This window comes from Oncorhynchus gorbuscha, unplaced genomic scaffold (genome assembly GCF_021184085.1).
Source record: "Oncorhynchus gorbuscha isolate QuinsamMale2020 ecotype Even-year unplaced genomic scaffold, OgorEven_v1.0 Un_scaffold_1160, whole genome shotgun sequence".
NCBI lineage: Eukaryota > Metazoa > Chordata > Actinopteri > Salmoniformes > Salmonidae > Oncorhynchus > Oncorhynchus gorbuscha.
The window spans coordinates 37,501-57,500 of NW_025746025.1; the positions used below are offsets into that span (position 1 = coordinate 37,501).

At 47.2% G+C, this 20,000-nt stretch overlaps 1 protein-coding gene across 1 annotated transcript in view; it reads right to left on the minus strand.

The window, feature by feature from the left end:
* The window catches only part of LOC124021682 (FERM and PDZ domain-containing protein 1-like), a 107,816-nt gene that overhangs the window by 1,333 nt on the left and 86,483 nt on the right, over positions 1-20,000 (minus strand). Inside the window, exons 12-23 of the mRNA XM_046336794.1 lie at positions 15,754-15,970; positions 9,477-9,659; positions 9,050-9,194; positions 4,906-5,330; positions 4,453-4,519; positions 4,123-4,241; positions 3,777-3,810; positions 2,178-2,957; positions 1,795-1,958; positions 913-1,197; positions 727-757; positions 1-580 (exon numbers count right to left, since the gene is read on the minus strand). The exon at positions 1-580 is cut by the window's left edge and continues 1,333 nt beyond it. Of these exons, the coding sequence (XP_046192750.1) occupies positions 1-580; positions 727-757; positions 913-1,197; positions 1,795-1,958; positions 2,178-2,957; positions 3,777-3,810; positions 4,123-4,241; positions 4,453-4,519; positions 4,906-5,330; positions 9,050-9,194; positions 9,477-9,659; positions 15,754-15,970 (3,030 nt within the window). The remainder of the gene's footprint in view (positions 581-726; positions 758-912; positions 1,198-1,794; positions 1,959-2,177; positions 2,958-3,776; positions 3,811-4,122; positions 4,242-4,452; positions 4,520-4,905; positions 5,331-9,049; positions 9,195-9,476; positions 9,660-15,753; positions 15,971-20,000) is intronic.

Sequence of the window (20,000 nt, forward strand, 5' to 3'; positions counted from 1 at the left end):
AGTGCAGAGGAAGAGGGTTGGGAGGCAGGAGGAGAACTTGTCCGACAGGAGAACTCGTAAACTGTCAACTCATCGTCGAAGCTGTCACCCCCGCTGAAACAGTTGGTATAAACCAGCGGTGGTGGACACCTGCATGCCTCCAGGGGTGTCTGCACCCCCTCCAGGGGCATCTGCACCCCCTCCAGGACCGTCTCGCACCCTGACGCCAGCACCGAGCTACACCCAAAGTCAGGCTTGGCCGGCGAATAGGATTCCATGTGGGCCTGGTTGGGCTGGGTCTCACAGGTGGAGGTGAAGACCCCACACCCTGTAGTCAGAGTGTTCAGCAGGCCTGCCTCCTCACCTGGGGGTTTACAGAAGCTGTTGCTCCCAAATGGCTGTCCTCTCATGTTAGAACCAGGGAAGCTGAGCCCCGGTCCGTTCAGACTCTGTGTGGTCACCACTAAAGCAGAGGGGCAGGAAGACAACGGAGCAGACATTTTGGGGCCTGAAAGGGGTTCAAGGCAAGGCTCTGGCTTGGGTTCTACTCTGATGGGGTGAGGATTAGAAGAAGAGGAATTCAGACTCTCTGTGGTTACCACTAAAGCAGGGGATAAGAAGATGACAAGGCGGCCATTTCGGAGCGTATGGATAGTGGTTCATGGTCTGGTTTGGGCTCTACGCGTATGGACACGGGAAAGGAAGGACAGGAAGGTAATGGGGCGGCCATTTTGTGGATAGTGGAGCCTGGGGAGAGTAGTTCAGGGACTGGTTTGGGCTCCAGACAGATAGGTGCTGGAGCCATAGGAGGGGCAGTTTCCACTGTAGCAATGGGACAGGTAGGCAACTTGACAACCATTTTGGGATCTGGTTTGGACTCTAGAGAGATGGGTGCTGAAGGGGGAGGAAGGGGGATCCGTAGACCATCACAACCTTCTCGATCACCTCCTTGACCTCTGAAACCGTCAACCTCGTGATTTCCGCCTCGGCCGTCTCCACAACAACCTCGCCAACCTCCGATTCTGTCAGTGTAACCTCAGAATCATCCGATTCTACCAACGCCACCCCGGAATCTTTCAAATCCTCCCCTGTTGCCACCTTTGTGACATCGTCGTACTTGGTGGTTTCGGTGGTGACCATTACCTCAGTCTCGTTGCTGGTGGTCTCCGGAGAGGAGCTCCTGTTGGGGCTTGCCACCCCAGAGAGGGTGAGAGTTTCCTGGGAGCGAGATAAATAGAGGGGCAGGCTCTGGATCTTCCCCCGTAATGTGGAGGCCGAGAGGCTTTGCCCGATGATGCCCGGTGAGCAAGGCCGGAGGAGTAAGCCTGTTGTAGGTGATATGGGAGACTCTTTGGGAATGTTAGCCATAGCTGAGTTGGCATTAGCTGAATTAGCATTAGTCATAGCTAAGTTAGCATTACCTGTAGAATCATTGCTAGTTGTAAGGGAATTAATTGTAGCATTAGCTTCATTGTTTGTCGTAGCAAAATCGGCATAAGCTATAGTGTTAGCTGGAACAGATTTGATGCTGTTTGTATCTTTGTGATTAGCAGTGGCTAAATCAGAGTCAACTGTAGTCTCAGTGTTAGCCATGACAGAATGAATGTTGCCTGTATCGGCAATGATAGCCGTAGCAACATCAGTGTTATCAGTAACAGAATTAGTGCTATCTATAGCTTCATCATTGTCAATTTCTGCTTTCCTTTGGCTTGTCAGGTCTTGGTGACTGATAGAGAGTTTTCTATGGACTTGAGTCAAGCAGCTAATGTCCTTCTCTCCGTCTGAGAGTGTGAAAAGTTTGGGTTGAGACCCCACATTCCCATCCTTGCTATCCCTCTCTGCCCTCTCCGTGTGGGGGATGGAGGGGGCTGGGAAGGGTGGCAGTGGAGAGGTGGGGGGAGGAGGCTCAGAAAGGGGAGTCACGCTCTCCTCACCACCAGCCACGCCTTGTTCACCCCCTGTGTCCCTCCCATACACACCTGGATGGGAGACACTTATTTGGGGTACGAAAGAGGCTTCCTGATCCTCGTCTTTCGTGAAACACAGAGGTCGTCTACTAAATTGGGACCCCTTAACAGAGGGTGGTCCTTCAGAAATGAGCGAGGGCTGTCTCTCCTCTCTGTCGCTCTCCCCCTCCTCTCCCGTTTCCTCCCCCCTCTCCCCCTCCTCCTCCTTAATCTCAGTCAGAAACATGTGACATGTGAATGGTCCTGCCCCTGCTTCTCCACCCCCCTCCTCTTCCTCCATCTCTCCCTCCACCTTCTCCCCGTCTCCTCTCCGATCAGGGCTCTCCTTGCCGTCTGGTTCTACTCTACAGCGGACAGCCGTGATGGAGAGGGAGGCTGCCGTCACCAGGGCCGTGACCGATTTGGACTCCATCATGTCGGGCTCCGTCTCCATGGACTGCCGCCTGTTCCTGGAGCTCCTATGGAGGTCACCCTTCGGGTTATCAGGTGCCCGTGGATTTCCCTTTGGGTTACCAAGCACACGTGGCTCTCCAGGTCCCCGATGGGACCCCTCTGGGCTGGGCTTGGCGAGGATAGGCTTGGACTCGAGCTGGGACGCCTCACCCTCGGCGTGGCTCAGAGAGGAGACAGTAGGACATGGGTTCTGGCACTGCTCAGATGGTTCTGGGTCCAGACTCAGCTGCTGGCTTTCGTCTGAGCTCTCTGTCCGGTTCTGTGCCAGGTCCAGATACTGATCAGGAAGGTGATCTGGGTTCCTGTTCCGCCCCTGGTTTTGGTCCGGTCCAGGGAAGGAGACTGTTGAGGTGAAGTCGGTCTGCATGAAGGAACGACGTTTCTTCGATCTTTTCCTAGAGAGCCTGGAGAACATGTCTCTCCCTCCTCCTCCTTCGCTGGTCTCTCCCTGTCTACCCGCCTCTCTTTCATGCCTCGTTCCTTCAGCCAGGCTGAATCTGATGTCACTCAGGCTCACAGATTGCTGCGTCATTCCACTCGTCATCTCGGTTGAAAAATCTGGAAAAAAATGACAACTTTATACGACGAAAGAAATCAGAACAAACCTTACATAATTAAATGCTTCCCAGGTATGTAGTCACCTCAGATCATCAGGAATGAGATCATGTCATCCATTTAATCTCATTAATCTCTCTTTATACATCACCAATTAACTGGAGAATACGCACTGTGCTTCTCACAGTTTATCTAATATGACCAGTTTCAGTTCTTCAAGTAAACACTAAAATACCTGTTGACACCATATCGTACCTAGTGCAATAAAGTGCAAACCCCTCCAACCTCTGGACATCCAAGAGGGAACTAACTATTACACCTTACAGTACAGTAACAACCCTGACATCTAAGATGGAACTAACTATTACACCTTACAGTAACAACCCTGATATCTGAGAGGGAACTAACTATTACACCTTACAGTACACAACCCTGACATCTAAGAGGGAACTAACTATTACACCTTACAGTACAGTAACAACCCTGACATCTAAGAGGGAACTAACTATTACACCTTACAGTACAGTACCAACCCTGACATCTGAGGGAACTAACTATTACACCTTACAGTACAGTACCAACCCTGACATCTAAGAGGGAACTAACTATTACACCTTACAGTAACAACCCTGACATCTACCAACCCTGACATCTACAGAGGGAACTAACTATTACACCTTACAGTACAGTAACAACCCTGACACACCTGAAATAACTACCTTACAGTACAGTACCAACCCTCTGGACACAGTCCCTGATGTTGGGTCTTCAGGCGAGGCAGTAACAACCCTGACATCAAAGGGAACTAACTATTACACCTACAGTCAGAACTGCTGTCTCCGAACCCTGGAGGCGGCTGGAGGATGGGCACGGGCTCCAAGACATCTAGGAGCGCCCCCTAACTATTACACCTTCCTCACCACCACCTTCCTCTTCCTCAGTGTCAGGGTGAAGGTGGGTGAACTAACGGGTGCTTACAGGGGTAACAAACATTAGGGCAGATATTGTAGTACATGCCTTACAGGACAGTACCAACCCTGACATCGTATTACGCTCTGCTCGAGAGGTAAACACACAGTCCATAACCCTGACATCTGAGGAGGAGGAGGACCGGGGACATCCGGATACAGACAATACCTCCTGTCCAGTTCCTTCATTACACTCCTACAGTCTCAACCCTCTTCTCCTCCTCATCCTCATCGTCACAACCCTCCGGAGGACTACAGGGGGAGGTACTCCAGCATGAGAGGAGCTCAACGTAGTTCAGGTTCTCAGAGGGGTCAACCACTAAGAGGGGGTCACAGGTTCAGAGTTCATAGAGTCAGGGGTCATGGGAGAATGGTGACTAAGTTACACCCAAGCTCCGACATTGAGGGATCTCCTCCCTCTTCCCCCTCCTCTGTACTCTCCTCCCCCTCCTCTCCACTCTCCTCCCCCTCCTCTGCACTCTCCTTCTACAGTACCCCCTCTCCACTCTCCTCCTACATCTCCTTTCCACTCTCCTGCCCCTCCTTGGGGTGAGGATGCACCCTCTCGTGGGTGAGGCTGGGGATGAGGGGGCTCCACTGTGAGGCGGAAGGGAGGGTGAGGGTGAGGGAGGGAGGAAGTAGCAGGCGATCAGGTCATCTTCCTCCAGAGCATCCAAGGAGTCACTGGAGATGCTGGTCATGAAACGAGAATCAGTACGACACTGAGTCTGATGCCTCCTCTGATACGGACCGGTGCTCTTCTGTCATAGCTCCCCGAACCTCCCCTCCTCCTCTCTCCTCCACTCCTTTCCTCTCCACTCCTCCTCTCTCCTCTCTCTCCTTTCCTCTCCCTCCTCCTCTCTCCTCCTCTCCTTTCCTCCAACCCCTCCTCTATTCTCTCCTCCTCCTTTTCTCTCTCCTCTCTCTCCTCCCTCTCCTTTCCTCTCCCCTCCTCTTCTCTCCTCCTCTCCTTTCCTCTCCTTTCCTTCTCTTTCCTTCTTTGCGCTCTCATCCTCTCTTTCTCTGTCGTCTTCCTGCATTGCTCCGTTCTCTGCTCCTCGTTGTTTCCCAGAGTTCACCTCTCCTCCTGCTTCAGTGTCTTTCTCTCTCTGGTCCCCAACTCCCCCCACCTTCTCCTCAATTCTCTCCTTATTTTTGTTTTTTCTCAGTGGAGACATAGTTCCGTATTTCATATTTTTCTCATGTTCTCCTTCTCCCTTCTCATTCTTTTTCCTCTCCTCTCTCTCCTTCCTCTCTTTCCTCTCCTCTTTCCTCTCCTCCATAATCCGGCGTAGACCGACCGGGTCTGATGTGGTTCGCTTGTTGTTCTGGGATACAAGGGAGATGAGAGTGTCCATATCCATGTCGGAGGAATCGTCCGAGTCACTGCCACCCCGCGACACATAACCTATAGACACACCATGACAACATGAAACCTGGAACACATAACCTATAGACACACCATGACAACATGAAACCTGGAACACATAACCTATAGACACACACCATGACAACATGAAACCTGGAACACATAACCTATAGAAACACACCATGACAACATGAAACCTGGAACACATAACCTATAGACACACACCATGACAACATGAAACCTGGAACACATAACCTATAGACACACACCATGACAACATGAAACCTGGAACACATAACCTATAGACACACACACACCATGACAACATGAAACCTGGAACACATAACCTATAGACACACACCATGACAACATGAAACCTGGAACACATAACCTATAGACACACACCATGACAACATGAAACCTGGAACACATAACCTATAGACACACACCATGACAACATGAAACCTGGAACACATAACCTATAGACCCACACACCATGACAACATGAAACCTGGACAACATAGACACACACACACCATGACAACATGAAACCTGGAACACATAACCTATAGACACACACCATGACAACATGAAACCTGGAACACATAACCTATAGACACACACCATGACAACATGAAACCTGGAAACACCATAACCTATGAAACCTGGAACACATAACCTATGACAACATGACAACATGAAACCTGGAACACATAACCTATAGACACACACACACGTGACAACATGAAACCTGGAACACATAACCTATAGACACACACACACCATGACAACATGAAACCTGGAACACATAACCTATAGACACACACACACCATGACAACATGAAACCTGGAACACATAACCTATAGACACACACCATGACAACATGAAACCTGGAACACATAACCTATAGACACACACCATGACAACATGAAACCTGGAACACATAACCTATAGACACACACACACCATGACAACATGAAACCTGGAACACATAACCTATAGACACACACCATGACAACATGAAACCTGGAACACATAACCTATAGACACACACCATGACAACATGAAACCTGGAACACATAACCTATAGACACACACCATGACAACATGAAACCTGGAACACATAACATCATGAAAAAACACTTCCACAACTTAATTTTCATGATAGGTTTACTTATCTATCAGCTTACAGTATATACTGCACTATTTGACACATATACAACCTCGTTGTACTGTCTGACACACAGAAACAACCTAGTTCTACTGTCTGAACACACACAGATAGACAACCTAGTTCAACTGTCTGACACACAGAAACAACCTATGACAACTGTCTGGAACACATAACCTATAGACACACACCCATGTTCAACATGTCTGACACACAGATACAACCTGACAACATGAAACCTGGTCTGACACACAGATGACAACATAGTTCTACTGTCTGACACACATGACAACATGAAACTGGAACACATAACCTATAGACACACACCATCAACTGTCTGAACACATAACTATAACACAACCATGACAACATGAAACCTGGAACACATAACCTATAGACACACAGAACAACATTAGTTCTACTAGACACACCCCATGACAACATGAAAACTGACACACACACCAGATACAACCTAGTTCTACTGTCTGACACACAGATACAACCTAGTTCTACTGTCTGACACACAGAAACAACCTAGTTCTACTGTCTGAACACACAGATACAACCTAGTTCTACTGTCTGACACACAGATACAACCTAAGTTCTACTGTCTGACACACAGATACAACCTGAGTTCTACTGTCTGACACACAGATACAACCTAGTTCTACTGTCTGGAACACATAACAGATACAACCATGAGTTCTACCTGTCTGACACACAGACAACATACCAACCTAGTTCTACTGTCTGACACACAGATACAACCTAGTGACTACTGTCTGAACACATAACACAGATACAACCTAGTTCTACTGTCTGACACACAGATACTATTTGACCTAATACAACCTGACACAGTTCTACTGTCTGACACACAGAAACAACCTAGTTCTACTGTCTGACACACAGACAACAGATCTACTGTCTGACACACAGAAACAACCTAGTTCTACTGTCTGACACACAGATACAACCTAGTTCTACTGTCTGACACACATATACAACCTAGTTCTACTGTCTGACACACAGATACAACCTAGTTCTACTGTCTGACACACAGATACAACCTAGTTCTACTGTCTGACACACAGATACAACCTAGTTCTACTGTCTGACACACAGATACAACCTAGTTCTACTGTCTGACACACAGATACAACCTAGTTCTACTGTCTGACACACATAAACAACCTAGTTCTACTGTCTGACACACAGATACCACCTAGTTCTACTGTCTGACACACAGACACAACCTAGTTCTACTGTCTGACACACAGAAACAACCTAGTTCTACTGTCTGACACACAGATACAACCTAGTTCTACTGTCTGACACACAGATACAACCTAGTTCTACTGTCTGACACACAGAAACAACCTAGTTCTACTGTCTGACACACAGAAACAACCTAGTTCTACTGTCTGACACACAGATACAACCTAGTTCTACTGTCTGACACACAGAAACAACCTAGTTCTACTGTCTGACACACAGATACAACCTAGTTCTACTGTCTGACACACAGATACAACCTAGTTCTACTGTCTGACACAGATCTACTGTCTGACACAGTTCTACTGTCTGACACACAGAAACAACCTAGTTCTACTGTCTGACACACAGATACAACCTAGTTCTACTGTCTAACACACAGATACAACCTAGTTCTACTGTCTGACACACAGATACAACCTAGTTCTACTGTCTGACACACAGATACAACCTAGTTCTACTGTCTGACACACAGATACAACCTAGTTCTACTGTCTGACACACAGATACAACCTAGTTCTACTGTCTGACACACAGATACAACCTAGTTCTACTGTCTGACACACAGATACAACCTAGTTCTACTGTCTGACACACAGATACAACCTAGTTCTACTGTCTGACACACAGATACAACCTAGTTCTACTGTCTGACACACAGAAACAACCTAGTTCTACTGTCTGACACACAGATACAACCTAGTTCTACTGTCTGACACACATATACCACCTAGTTCTACTGTCTGACACACAGATACAACCTAGTTCTACTGTCTGACACACAGAAACTATCTATTGTTTTAACATTCTCTGACACACAGTACAACCTAGTTCTACAATCTGAAAATCATTGAAAAACAACCTAGTTCTACTGTCTGACACACAGAAACAACCTAGTTCTACTGTCTGACACACAGCCTGGTAGTGGGGTCTGTGAATAGCCTGGTAGTGGGGTGGTGAACTAGCCTGGTAGTGGGGTGTGAATAGCCTGGTAGTGGGGTTGTGAATAGCCTGGTAGTGGGGTGGTGAATAGCCTGGTAGTGGGGTTGTGAATAGCCTGGTAGTGGGGTGGTGAATAGCCTGGTAGTGGGGTGGTGAATAGCCTGGTAGTGGGGTGGTGAATAGCCTGGTAGTGGGGTGGTGAATAGCCTGGTAGTGGGGTGGTGAATAGCCTGGTAGTGGGGTGGTGAATAGCCTGGTAGTGGGGTGGTGAATAGCCTGGTAGTGGGGTTGTGAATAGCCTGGTAGTGGGGTAGTGAATAGCACCTTCCTCAGCAGAGACCTGGTGTGTGTGTGTGTGTGGTAGCATACCCTCCTCGGCAGACACGCGGTGCTGCTTGCCGTCCTGTGTCCAGGGGAAGATGATGAGGCTGGGGTCCACTAGGGCACGACAGTACCCTGCCACCAGACAGGACAGTTCCTTAGCTGCTACTGACTCCAACAACAGGGTGATCGGCTGGGGAGAGGAGGAGAGAAACAAGGAAGAGGAGAGGAGGAGGAGGGAGAGAGGGAGGAGGAGAGGAGAGAGGGAGAGGAGAGAAGGAGGGGGAAGAAAGAGAGGAGGAGAGGGGGAGGGGAGTAGAGGAGAGCAGGTGAGAGAAGATGAGGCTTCAGTGATAAAACACGTCTTTCAGTAGTAGAAAACTAGCTTTTGGGGAAATTGGCTTTGTAGTGTGTGTGTGTGTGTCTGTGCGCGTCTGCTAGTCCGTGCATGCATGTCTGTGTGTGTGTACCATACCTTGATGTCCTGTAGATATATCTTGACCAGACTGACGCGGTCAGACTCTGGTAGCAGCTCTATGCGTGTGATACTGCTGAACTCTGTGAGGGTGGTCATGATGCTCAGTTTGTGGTTCACCACCTGACTGATACCGTACCGCGACCCCACCAACAGGGTCACCATTGACTCTCTGTCCTGGAGCTATATATATATATATATATATATATATATATATATATATATATATATATATATATATATAGAGAGAGAGAGAGAGAGAGAGAGAGAGAGAGAGAGAGAGAGAGAGAGAGAGAGAGAGAGAGAGAGAGAGAGAGAGAGAGAGAGAGAATTATTTGAGAGTTTTTCTCACCTAGATCTGTGGATAAGGGAGGTGCATCATGGGAGTACTGAAGATCCAGGTTCTGTGGCCACCTAATTCCCACCCCTACAACCAGCACTTCCCAACTCACAGTGCAACTTTGGCCTGAATACATGGCACTCCCTGGCCACACCAGCAGGGGTGCCAAAATATAATAATTAATAGCTCTGTCATCCCCACTGAAACCCATCATATGCTGTCAGTAGACAGAGATGAATAGAGGGAGAGAGTCACCTTGACAGGATACGTTGACAGAGATAAATATCAATAGAGATGAATACATCATGCAAGCACTGACAAAGAGAAATAGAGATAATATAATCCTTCACAGTGGTGCTGAGGGACTACCATCATGATATAGACAGAGATAACTAGAGATAGATAGAGCTCATCTCTCTTCTACCATCATGATATAGACAGAGATAACTCGAGATAGATAGAGCTCATCTCTCTTCTACCATCATGATATAGACAGAGATAACTAGAGATAGATAGAGCTCATCTCTCTTCTACCATCATGATATAGACAGAGATAACTCGAGATAGATAGAGCTCATCTCTCTTCTACCATCATGATATAGACAGAGATAACTCGAGATAGATAGAGCTCATCTCTCTTCTACCATCATGATATAGACAGAGATAACTCGAGATAGATAGAGCTCATCTCTTCTTCTACCATCATAGAGATCATCTCTCTTCTACCATCATGATATAGAGAGATAACTCGAGATAGATAGAGCTCATCTCTCTTCTACCATCATGATATAGACAGAGATAACTAGAGATAGATAGAGCTCATCTCTCTTCTACCATCATGATATAGACAGAGATAACTAGAGATAGATAGAGCTCATCTATCTTCTACCATCATGATATAGACAGAGATAACTAGAGATAGATAGAGCTATATGTATATATATATATTTACAACTTTTTTTCACATTTTATTTTTATTTTCCATCAACTCATCTTCAAAACACTCTCCTGCAACCCGCCTCACCAATTTATAAATAAGTATTATTTACCTCAAATCTGCAATCCTCCAAGAAGCTAGCCAGAAGCTAGCCAGAAGCTAGCCAGAAGCTAGCCAGAAACTCCAAGAAGCTAGCCAGAAACTAACCAGAAGCTAGCCAGGAGCTAGTTCAGAAGCTAGTTCAGAAGCTAGTTAGCTTCTTTACTGGCAAATCGTTAGTATTCAGCTAACCACGGTTTGTGGTCATCAGGTATCCTTTAGCTCGAAAATCTATCACCAGTTTTGTACGGCGCAGCGCGGCTCGGAACGGAACATACCGGACCAATTTTTCTCTCCATGTCCTTGGATTTCAACTGCTCTCTGGACATTCATTCCCGGATCTCACAGCGAGCCAGCTGCTATCCGTGTGTCTATCTGCTCTCGTCGATTCCAGAGCAAACATCAATTACTCCGGAGCTAGCCAGCTCCGTCAATCACTCCTGAGCTCCGTCAATCACTCCTGAGGTCCGTCAATCACTCCTGGGCTGCAGTCACCTATCCGGACCCGTTTTACTGCCTACGCGGAGCCCCACCGGGCCTTCACAACTGGACTGCCGACGTTATCTACCCGAAGGAGATCCGGCTGGCTCCTCCGTCGCGACGTTACCTGAACGCCCATCTGCGGCCTGCTAACCGTTAGCTGTCTTACCGGCTGCTATCTGAATAGACAATCGGACAATTTATTTATTTTTATTATTATTATGTTTCTTCTTGGGCCTCTATAACTATATCTATTGTTTTTATTTATTTTTTTGTTGTGTGATTTGGACTAATCCCCTCTACCACACGGAACCCCACTAATCTACTGACGGAACGCAAGAGGTGGCTAACAACAGACCTCCATCCTATGCTAGCTTGCTACCGATGGCCTGGCTAGCTGTCTAAATCACCGTGACCCCCAAACCAACCACTCCACTCACTGGACTCTTTTGATCACTCGACTAAGGATGCCTCTCCTTAATGTCAATATGTCTTGTCCATTGCTGTTCTGGTTAGGGTTTATTGGCTTATTTCACTGTAGAGCCTCTAGTCCTGCTCACTATACCTTATCCAACTTATTAGTTCCACCACCCACACATGCAATGACATCTCCTGGTTTCAATGATGTTTCTAGAGACAATATCTCTCTCTTCATCACTCAATACCTAGGTTTACCTCCACTGTATTCACATCCTACCATACCTTTGTCTGTACATTATACCTTGATGCTATTTTATCGCCCCCAGAAACCTTCTTTTACTCTCTTTTCCAGACGTTCTAGACGACCAATTCTTATTGCTTTTAGCCGTACCCTTATTCTTCTCCTCCAGGCCCTGCAGTGCCTAGCTCCACTCCTATTCCCCAGACGCTCTCTTTTGATGACTTCTGTAACCGTAATAGCCTTGGTTTCATGCATGTTAACATTAGAAGCCTCCTCCCTAAGTTTGTTCTATTCACTGCTTTAGCACACTCTGCCAACCCGGATGTTCTAGCTGTGTCTGAATCCTGGCTTAGGAAGACCACCAAAAATTCTGAAATTTTAATTCCATATTACAACATTTTCAGACAAGATAGAACTGCCAAAGGGGGCGGTCTTGCAATCTACTGCAAAGATAGCCTGCAGAGTTCTGTCCTACTATCCAGGTCTGTACCCAAACAATTTGAACTTCTACTTTTAAAAATCCACCTCTCTAAAAACAAGTCTCTCACCGTTGCCGCCTGCTATAGACCACCCCCAGCTGTGCTCTGGACACCATATGTGAACTGATTGCCCCCCATCTATCTTCAGAGCTCGTGCTGCTAGGCGACCTAAACTGGAACATGCTTAACACCCCAGCCATCCTACAATCTAAACTTGATGCCCTCAATCTCACACAAATTATCAATGAACCTACCAGGTACCCCCCCAAAGCCTTAAACACGGGCACCCTCATAGATATCATCCTAACCAACTTCCCCTCTAAATACACCTCTGCTGTCTTCAACCAAGATCTCAGCGATCACTGCCTCATTGCCTGCATCCGTAATGGGTCAGCGGTCAAACGACCTCCACTCATCACTGTAAAACGCTCCCTGAAACACTTCAGCGAGCAGGCCTTTCTAATCGACATGGCCGGGGTATCCTGGAAGGATATTGATCTCATCCCGTCAGTAGAGGATGCCTGGATATTTTTTTTAAATGCCTTCCTAACCATCTTAAATAAACATGCCCCATTCAAGAAATGTAGAACCAGGAACAGACCAGGAACAGATATAGCCCTTGGTTCTCCCCAGACCTGACTGCCCTTAACCAACACAAAAACATCCTATGGCGTTCTGCATTAGCATCGAACAGCCCCGTGATATGCAGCTGTTCAGGGAAGCTAGAAACCGTTATACACAGGCAGTTAGAAAAGCCAAGGCTAGCTTTTTCAAGCAGAAATTTGCTTCCTGCAACACTAACTCAAAAAAGTTCTGGGACACTGTAAAGTCCATGGAGAATAAGAACACCTCCTCCCAGCTGCCCACTGCACTGAAGATAGGAAACACTGTCACCACTGATAAATCCACCATAATTGAGAATTTCAATAAGAATTTGTCTACGGCTGGCCATGCTTTCCACCTGGCTACTCCTACCCCGGTCAACAGCACTGCACCCCCAACAGCAACTCGCCCAAGCCTTCCCCATTTCTCCTTCTCCCAAATCCATTCAACTGATGTTCTGAAAGAGCTGAAAAATCTGGACCCCTACAAATCAGCCGGGCTAGACAATCTGGACCCTTTCTTTCTAAAATTATCTGCCGAAATTGTTGCCACCCCTATTACTAGCCTGTTCAACCTCTCTTTCGTGTCGTCTGAGATTCCCAAAGATTGGAAAGCAGCTGCGGTCATCCCCCTCTTCAAAGGGGGGACACTCTTGACCCAAACTGCTACAGACCTATATCTATCCTACCATGCCTTTCTAAGGTCTTCGAAAGCCAAGTCAACAAACAGATTACCGACCATTTCGAATCTCACCATACCTTCTCTGCTATGCAATCTGGTTTCAGAGCTGGTCATGGGTGTACCTCAGCCACACTCAAGGTCCTAAACGATATCTTAACCGCCATCATAAACATTACTGTGCAGCCGTATTCATTGATCTGGCCAAGGCTTTCGACTCTGTCAATCACCACATCCTCATCGGCAGACTCGACAGCCTTGGTTTCTCAAATGATTGCCTCGCCTGGTTTACCAACTACTTCTCTGATAGAGTTCAGTGTGTCAAATTGGAGGGTCTGCTGTCCGGACCTCTGGCAGTCTCTATGGGGGTGCTACAGGGTTCAATTCTTGGACTGACTCTCTTCTCTGTATACATCAATGAGGTTGCTCTTGCTGCTGGTGAGTCCCTGATCCACCTCTACGCAGATGACACCATTCTGTATACTTCCGGCCCTTCTTTGGACACTGTGTTAACAACCCTCCAGGCAAGCTTCAATGCCATACAACTCTCCTTCCGTGGCCTCCAATTGCTCTTAAATACAAGTAAAACTAAATGCATGCTCTTCAACCGATCGCTACCTGCACCTACCCGCCTGTCCAACATCACTACTCTGGACGGCTCTGAATTAGAATACGTGGACAACTACAAATACTTAGGTGTCTGGTTAGACTGTAAACTCTCCTTCCAGACCCATATCAAACATCTCCAATCCAAAGTTAAATCTAGAATTGGCGTCCTATTTCGCAACAAAGCATCCTTCACTCATGCTGCCAAACATACCCTTGTTGTACAATCCTCGACTTTGGCTCCAAAATAGCCTCAATCTACTCAAAAATTGGATGCAGTCTATCACAGTGCAATCTGTTTTGTCACCAAAGCCCCATATACTACCCACCAAACGCTCTCGTTGGCTGGCCCCCTCATATCTCGCCAAACCCACTGGCTCCATGTCATCTACAAGACCCTGCTGGTCATCTCAGCTCGCTGGTCACCATAGCATCTCCCACCTGTAGCACTCGCTCCAGCAGGTATATCTCTCTAGTCACCCCCAAAACCAATTCTTTCTTTGGCCGCCTCGCCTTCCAGTTTTCTGCTGCCAATGACTGGAACAAACTACAAAAATCTCTGAAACTGGAAACACTTATCTCCCTCACTAGCTTTAAGCACCAACTGTCAGAGCATCTTACAGATTACTGCACCTGTACATAGCCCACCTATAATTTAGCCCAAACAACTACTTCTTTCCCAACTGTATTTAATTGATTTATTTATTTTGCTCCTTTGCACCCCATTATTTTTATTTCTACTTTGCACATTCTTCCATTGCAAAACTACCATTCCAGTGTTTTACTTGCTATATTGTATTTACTTTGCCACCATGGCCTTTTTTGCCTTTACCTCCCTTCTCACTTAATTTGCTCACATTGTATATAGACTTGTTTATACTGTATTATTGACTGTATGTTTGTTTTACTCCATGTGTAACTCTGTGTCGTTGTATCTGTCGAACTGCTTTGCTTTATCTTGGCCAGGTCGCAATTGTAAATGAGAACTTGTTCACAACTAGCCTACCTGGTTAAATAAAGGTGAAATAAAAAAATAAAAAAATCTCTCTTCTACCATCATGATATAGACAGAGATAACTAGAGATAGATGGAGCTCATCTCTCTTCTACCATCATAATATATACATAGATAACTAGATAGAGGTAATCTCTCCACTACCATCATGGTAGAGATACAGAGATAACTAGACAGAGGTAATCTCTCTCCTACCATCATGGTAGAGATATAGAGATCTCTCCTACCATCATGGTAGAGATATAGAGATAACTAGACAGAGGTAATCTCTCCACTACCATCATGGTAGAGATACAGAGATAACTAGACAGAGGTAATCTCTCCACTACCATCATGGTAGAGATACAGAGATAACTAGATAGAGGTAATCTCTCTCCTACCATCATGGTGGCGCTGAAGGACTTCCCGCCAAAGGACTTGAGGTCACACAGCTCCTCCAGGTAGTTAATCTTCGCCTGATTGGCCGACAGCACCTTCTGCTTTGGCTCCTGTGATTGGCTCTTCTTCATGTGATAGCCAATGGCCTTTCTCAGATCCTTTTCCCTCATGTTCCTCAGGAGGGTTGAAGAGATAAAGTTCTCAATGCCCCAACTCTTCCTGTAGAGAAGATAGAGGGACTATGATCAGCTGTAATGTTCTGTTCTAATAGAGGGAATATGATCAGCTGTAATATTCTAATAGAGGGAATATGATCAGCTGTAATGTTCTGTTCTAATAGAGGGAATATGATCAGCTGTAATGTTCTGTTCTAATAGAGGGAATATGATCAGCTGTAATGTTCTGTTCTGTTCTAATAGAGGGAATATGATCAGCTGTAATGTTCTGTTCTAATAGAGGGAATATGATCAGCTGTAATGTTCTGTTCTAATAGAGGGAATATGATCAGCTGTAATGTTCTGTTCTAACAGAGGGACTATGATCAGCTGTAATGTTCTGTTCTAATAGAAGGAATATGATCAGCTGTAATGTTCTGCTCTAATAGAGGGAATATTGTCATGTTTGTCATTTATTGTCATGTCTTGTCCCTGTGCTCCCCATGCTATTCGTTTCCCTCTGCTGGTCTTGTTTGGTTCTATCCCTCTCTCTCCCCCTCCCCCTTTCACTCTCTCGCTCTCTCTTCTCTCTGTCGTTCCGTTCCTGCTCCCAGCTGTTCCTATTCCCCTAATCATCATTTAGTCTTCCCACACCTGTTCCCGATCCTTTCCCCTGATTAGACTCCCTATTTATTCCTTTGTGATCCGTTCCTGTTCCATCGGTTCCTTGTTTTGTATTCCATGCTGTAATTGCGTTTCGCCCTGTCCTGTCGTGTTTTTGCCGTGATTGTGTATCACCCTGTCCTGTCGTGTTTTGTGCCTTCTTCAGACGCTGCGTGTGAGCAGGTGTCTCAGTTGACTACGGCCTGCGCCTACCCGAAGCGACCTGCAGTCTGTGGCCGCTTCTCCAGTTGTTTTCCCCTCTACTATCTAGAGGATTTCAGTTATTCGGTTTTGAGCATTAATAAACTCTGTTTCTGTTAAGTCGCGTTTGGGTCCTCCTTCACCTGCATAACAGAAGGAACCGATCAAAGAATGGACCCAGCGACTTCTGACGCTCGTTACACTGCCGTCGAGATCCAAGGAGCCATGCTCGGCAGACACGAGCAGGAATTGTCCGCTGCTCGCCAGGCCGTGGAAAACCTGGCTGCTCAGGTTTCCGACCTCTCTGGACAGTTCCAGAGTCTACGTCTCGTGCCACCTGTTACTTCCTGGCCTGCCGAGCCTCCAGAACCTAGGGTTAATAACCCACCTTGCTACTCCGGGCAGCCCACTGAGTGCCGCTCCTTTCTCACGCAGTGTGAGATTGTGTTCTCTCTCCAACCCAACACATACTCTAGAGAGAGAGCTCGGGTTGCTTACGTCATCTCACTCCTCACTGGCCGGGCTCGAGAATGGGGCACAGCTATCTGGGAGGCAAGGGCTGTTTGCTCTAACGATTTCCAGAACTTTAAAGAGGAGATGATTCGGGTTTTTGACCGTTCAGTTTTGGTGGGGAGGCTTCTAGGGCCCTGGCTTCCTTATGCCAAGGTGAACGGTCCATAACGGATTATTCCATTGAGTTTCGCACTCTTGCTGCCTCTAGTGAGTGGAACGAGCCGGCGCTGCTCGCTCGTTTTCTGGAGGGACTCCACGCTATGGTTAAGGATGAGATTCTCTCCCGGGAGGTTCCTTCAGATGTGGACTCTTTGATTGCTCTCGCCATCCGCATAGAACGACGGGTAGATCTTCGTCACCGGGCTCGTGGAAGAGAGCTCGCATCAACGGTGTTTCCCTGCTCCGCATCGCAGCCATCTCCCCCTCTGGCTTTGAGACTGAGCCCATGCAGCTGGGAGGGATTCGCATCTCGAATAAGGAGAGGGAACGGAGGATCACCAACCGCCTGTGCCTCTATTGTGGAGTTGCTGGACATTTCGTTAATTCATGTCCAGTAAAGCCAGAGCTCATCTGTAAGCGGAGGGCTACAGGTGAGCGCAACTACTCAAGTCTCTCCATCAAAGTCCTGTACTACTTTGTCGGTCCACCTACGCTGGACCGGTTCGGGTGCTACATGTAGTGCCTTGATAGACTCTGGGGCTGAGGGTTGTTTCATGGACGAAGCATGGGTTCGGAAACATGACATTCCTTTCAGAGAGTTAGATAAGCCTACGCCCATGTTCGCCTTAGATGGTAGTCATCTTCCCAGTATCAGATTTGAGACACTACCTTTAACCCTCACAGTATCTGGTAACCACAGTGAGACTATTTCTTTTTTGATTTTCCGTTCACCGTTTACACCTGTTGTTTTGGGTCATCCCTGGCTAGTATGTCATAATCCTTCTATTAATTGGTCTAGTAATTCTATCCTATCCTGGAACGTTTCTTGTCATGTGAAGTGTTTAATGTCTGCCATCCCTCCCGTTTCTTCTGTCCCTACTTCTCAGGAGGAACCTGGCGATTTGACAGGAGTGCCGGAGGAATATCATGATCTGCGCACGGTCTTCAGTCGGTCCCGAGCCAACTCCCCTTCCTCCTCACCGGTCGTATGATTGTAGTATTGATCTCCTTCCGGGGACCACTCCTCCTCGAGGTAGACTATACTCTCTGTCGGCTCCCGAACGTAAGGCTCTCGAGGATTATTTGTCTGTGTCTCTTGACGCCGGTACCATAGTGCCTTCTTCCTCTCCGGCCGGGGCGGGGTTCTTTTTGTTAAGAAGAAGGACGGTACTCTGCGCCCCTGCGTGGATTATCGAGGCTGAATGACATAACGGTTAAGAATCGTTATCCGCTTCCCCTTATGTCATCAGCCTTCGAGATTCTGCAGGGAGCCAGGTGCTTTACTAAGTTGGACCTTCGTAACGCTTACCATCTCGTGCGCATCAGAGAGGGGACGAGTGGAAAACGGCGTTTAATACTCCGTTAGGGCATTTTGAGTACCGGGTTCTGCCGTTCGGTCTCGCCAATGCGCCAGCTGTTTTTCAGGCATTAGTTAATGATGTTCTGAGAGACATGCTGAACATTTTCGTTTTTGTCTATCTTGACGATATCCTGATTTTTTCTCCGTCACTCGAGATTCATGTTCAGCACGTTCGACGTGTTCTACAGCGCCTTTTAGAGAATTGTCTCTATGTAAAGGCTGAGAAGTGCTCTTTTCATGTCTCCTCCGTTACTTTTCTCGGTTCCGTTATTTCCGCTGAAGGCATTCAGATGGATTCCGCTAAGGTCCAAGCTGTCAGTGATTGGCCCGTTCCAAGGTCACGTGTCGAGTTGCAGCGCTTTTTAGGTTTCGCTAATTTCTATCGGCGTTTCATTCGTAATTTCGGTCAAGTTGCTGCCCCTCTCACAGCTCTTACTTCTGTCAAGACGTGTTTTAAGTGGTCCGGTTCCGCCCAGGGAGCTTTTGATCTTCTAAAAGAACGTTTACGTCCGCTCCTATCCTCGTTACTCCTGACGTCACTAGACAATTCATTGTCGAGGTTTTACGCTTCAGAGGTAGGCGTGGGAGCCATTCTATCCCAGCGCTTCCAGTCTGACGATAAGGTTCATCCTTGCGCTTATTTTTCTCATCGCCTGTCGCCATCTGAGCGCAACTATGATGTGGGTAACCGTGAACTGCTCGCCATCCGCTTAGCCCTAGGCGAATGGCGACAGTGGTTGGAGGGGGCGACCGTTCCTTTGTCGTTTGGACAGACCATAAGAACCTTGAGTACATCCGTTCTGCCAAACGACTTAATGCCCGTCAAGCTCGTTGGGCGTTGTTTTTCGCTCGTTTCGAGTTTGTGATTTCTTACCGTCCGGGTAGCAAGAACACCAAGCCTGATGCCTTATCCCGTCTGTTTAGTTCTTCTGTGGCTTCTACTGATCCCGAGGGGATTCTTCCTTATGGGCGTGTTGTCGGGTTAACAGTCTGGGGAATTGAAAGACAGGTTAAGCAAGCACTCACGCACACTGCGTCGCCGCGCGCTTGTCCTAGTAACCTCCTTTTCGTTCCTGTTTCCACTCGTCTGGCTGTTCTTCAGTGGGCTCACTCTGCCAAGTTAGCGGGTCATCCCGGTGTTCGAGGCACTCTTGCGTCTATTCGCCAGCGCTTTTGGTGGCCGACTCAGGAGCGTGAC